This window comes from Copadichromis virginalis, linkage group LG13 (genome assembly GCF_057382275.1).
Source record: "Copadichromis virginalis isolate Kocher_CV1m ecotype Utaka linkage group LG13, C_Virginalis_male_GT1.1, whole genome shotgun sequence".
In the NCBI taxonomy this organism is placed as follows: Eukaryota; Metazoa; Chordata; class Actinopteri; order Cichliformes; family Cichlidae; genus Copadichromis; species Copadichromis virginalis.
Genome location: NC_140630.1, coordinates 16,895,201 through 16,897,962, shown reverse-complemented (window position 1 = coordinate 16,897,962; position 2,762 = coordinate 16,895,201). Strand labels below are relative to the sequence as shown.

The 2,762-nt window shown below is 43.0% G+C and overlaps 1 protein-coding gene across 1 annotated transcript; it reads right to left on the bottom strand.

The window, feature by feature from the left end:
- Positions 1-973: 973 nt before the first annotated feature.
- Positions 974-2,346, bottom strand: LOC146695441 (DNA damage-inducible transcript 4 protein-like). The gene is made up of 2 exons (XM_085477601.1): positions 2,069-2,346; positions 974-1,824 (listed from the first exon to the last, which is right to left on the bottom strand). The coding sequence occupies exons 1-2, from the start codon at positions 2,226-2,228 to the stop codon at positions 1,316-1,318; spliced, it is 669 nt and encodes a 222-aa protein (XP_085333727.1). The 5' UTR covers positions 2,229-2,346; the 3' UTR covers positions 974-1,315.
- Between the last annotated feature and the right edge of the window lie 416 nt (positions 2,347-2,762).

Sequence of the window (2,762 nt, the reverse complement as noted above, 5' to 3'; positions counted from 1 at the left end):
TTTGTGAAGAAGTTCATGAAGTCATTACTAGTTAACGTTAAAGGGATGGTTGGCTCAAAAGAGCTCTGACTTTTTGTCAGCCTGGCTACAGTGCTGAAGAGAAACCTAGGGTTGTTCTTATTTTCTTCAATCAGTGATGAATAGTAAGATGTTCTGGCTTTGCGGAGGGCTTTCTTATAAAGCAGCAAACTATTTCTCCAGGCTAAATGATGATCCTCTAGATTTGTGACACGCCATTTCCTCTCCAGATTACGAGTCATCTGCTTTAGGGTACGTGTTTCAGAATTATACCACGGAGTCAGGTACTTCTGATTTGAGGCCTTAGTTTTCACAGGAGCTACAGTATCCAGAGTCGTACGTAGTGAGGAGGTGAAATTATTAACAAGATAATCGACCTCTGTTGGGGTAGCGTTCAGATAGCTACTCTGCTCTGTGTTGGTACAGGGCATTGAAGATGATAACAGTGGGTGGATTATATTCTTAAACTTAGTTACAGTGCTTTCAGAAAGACATCTACTTTGATAAAGTCTACTCTCCACCGCTGTGTAATCAATTATTGTAAATGTAAATGTTATCAGGAAATGATCAGACAGCAGAGGGTTTTCAGGAAACACTGTTAAATGTTCCGTTTCTATGCCATATGTTAAAACAAGATCTAGAGTGTGATTAAAGTGGTGGGTGGGTTCTTTTACATTTCCCATGCCATCCAAAGGGCAGAGTAGAGTCTTTGGTGGGCAGTTCTGGACTCCGGGCCTCATGTTTAACACCCCTGATGTCAAGTCATTAAGTACTGACTACTCTAAGAAAACTGCTGGAAGTATCTGTTTACAGCAGTAACATAACTGAATGGTTGGTGCAAGAGAAATAAAATACAACATACTGCTGCTTTACTGTTTTGTCTCAGCACTGCAGTACATAGCATGTATGAATTTGTGTGGATATGGGACACAGACAGATAAAACTCACACAAAAAGTTAATAAAAAAATAATTTATTCTCTCATGTTAAAAAAAACAAACAAAACGAGTGTCCGTTGGTATATTTAAATGTCACATACATAAGGCATTCCCTTATAGGTGTGGCTTCACATTCACAGGAATGAAACTGACCCATGTGCAAACACTAATCTTCACTGCACCCACATGAGTAGCTGCTATGAGACAAAGGTAGTTCAGTATTAACCCCGTCATACATCATCACAGACAGGTCATCATTGTTATGTCTCGAGAGTGCTTTTGTTAAGATTTTGCATTAATTAGCAGCTTCTTTACAGTTTCTTTAGAGTTCAGCTTATCAGAGACAGGAGTGCTCAGCGATCAGCACTCCTCAACCAGCAGTGCGGCTGAACTGTACAGTTTCCTCTTGATAGCCCTGAAACTCGTGCTCAGCTTCAGGGTGTCGTGGTGCTTCGGAGACGATGAGGATGTCTGTGCTGGTTTGCTACTTTTGAAGAGCTTCTGAACTTTTGGCCACAGTCCACTGGACTCCACCCTCAGCACCAGTGTCACATGGAAAGTTGGGACAAGGGATGGATCTACTGCTATTTGATCCACAGTACATGGGGAGTCCTGTTTCCCCATGTCAACGCACAGGTCGATGAGCGCCCCCCTGAGACCACAAGGCTCTATCGCGGCCAAGTGGAGCAGCTCTTGGCTGATATTGTGTAGCAGGCAGTCAGGGAGGATGAGTTTGGAGCAATCCAAGCTGGTGTGCGATGCATCACTGAGACTATGTGCAATGGCAGTCACAACATCTGCAGCCAAGGTCTCCTCCAGAGGATAGAAGAAGGAGCTGATGTCTAACTCTGACAGATCTGTCATAGATCCTGAAACAAAGGAGTAGCTACAAGTTAGTAAGGAATATATAGCAGTGTGGGATTCACCTTTCTTTTTTTTTAAGTTTTCTAATCATTAAACAAAGTGGAAGAAAGACTGACAAGCATATTTTCTTGGTACTTTAAGACTTCGTTCTCTCTTGTTCTCTGTTTCTCTTTCCAAAATGCATTTAAACAATCAGAAATTATACATATATATTCTTGAACAGTGTTAGTTCGATCAAATGACACTCACCAGATTCACTCCTGCAGTACTGATCTTCTGTCACCCTCTGATTGTGTCCCTTCAGCTCTGTCAGCTTGTGAAGCAAACTGCTCCAGGACAGCCGCTGTGAGCCCCTGTCCTCCGATGGAGATGGAGGAAAACTACCGTACAGAGACTGATTGCAAGACATCCTTAAAAACAAAAAAATTAAAGTGCTATTGTATCCTCGAATGGTGGCCCCGTCCCTTGAACCAGACCAGCTGGAAGACCTCTGCAACAATGGAACAAAGCCTTAAATACCCACGAAAAGAACACCCCGCCCATCGTATTTTTCAGCCAATGACGATTCAGCTCACGTCCTCAGCATTCTGCCTTGCCTGGTAACACTGCTGATCCCATTGATGATTAGGCAAAGCCCCTCTGCCGGTATTGCAGCAACAGCCCGACCCCCATCCTGCATACGCGCAGAAGTTCCTGATCTTTCTACTCTTTATTTTTTTACTCCTCTATTTGTTAGTCATTTTAAAGGTAAAGTAAAGATTGCCACACAAATCCCACTAAACGATAAAGAAAGATCCGCCCAACAGAAATTTCACACGAAAGCCCAGAGGAAAAGACGATGACTGTACAGCTGTTGAAAGATCGATTCCTGTGAATGACATGGGGGACACGTCTCGCACGTAGACCTCGTTTGTCGTTTCCGTCAAATGGTCAGAAAGAGTGC

Bases quoted from the DNA above. Each gene is read 5' to 3' on its own strand.
- LOC146695441 (XM_085477601.1), bottom strand. From the start codon at position 2,228: ATGTCTTGCAATCAGTCTCTGTACGGTAGTTTTCCTCCATCTCCATCG. The intron at 1,825-2,068 runs GTGAGTGTCATT...CCTTTGTTTCAG, and splicing joins GTACTGCAGGAGTGAATCTG to GATCTATGACAGATCTGTCA.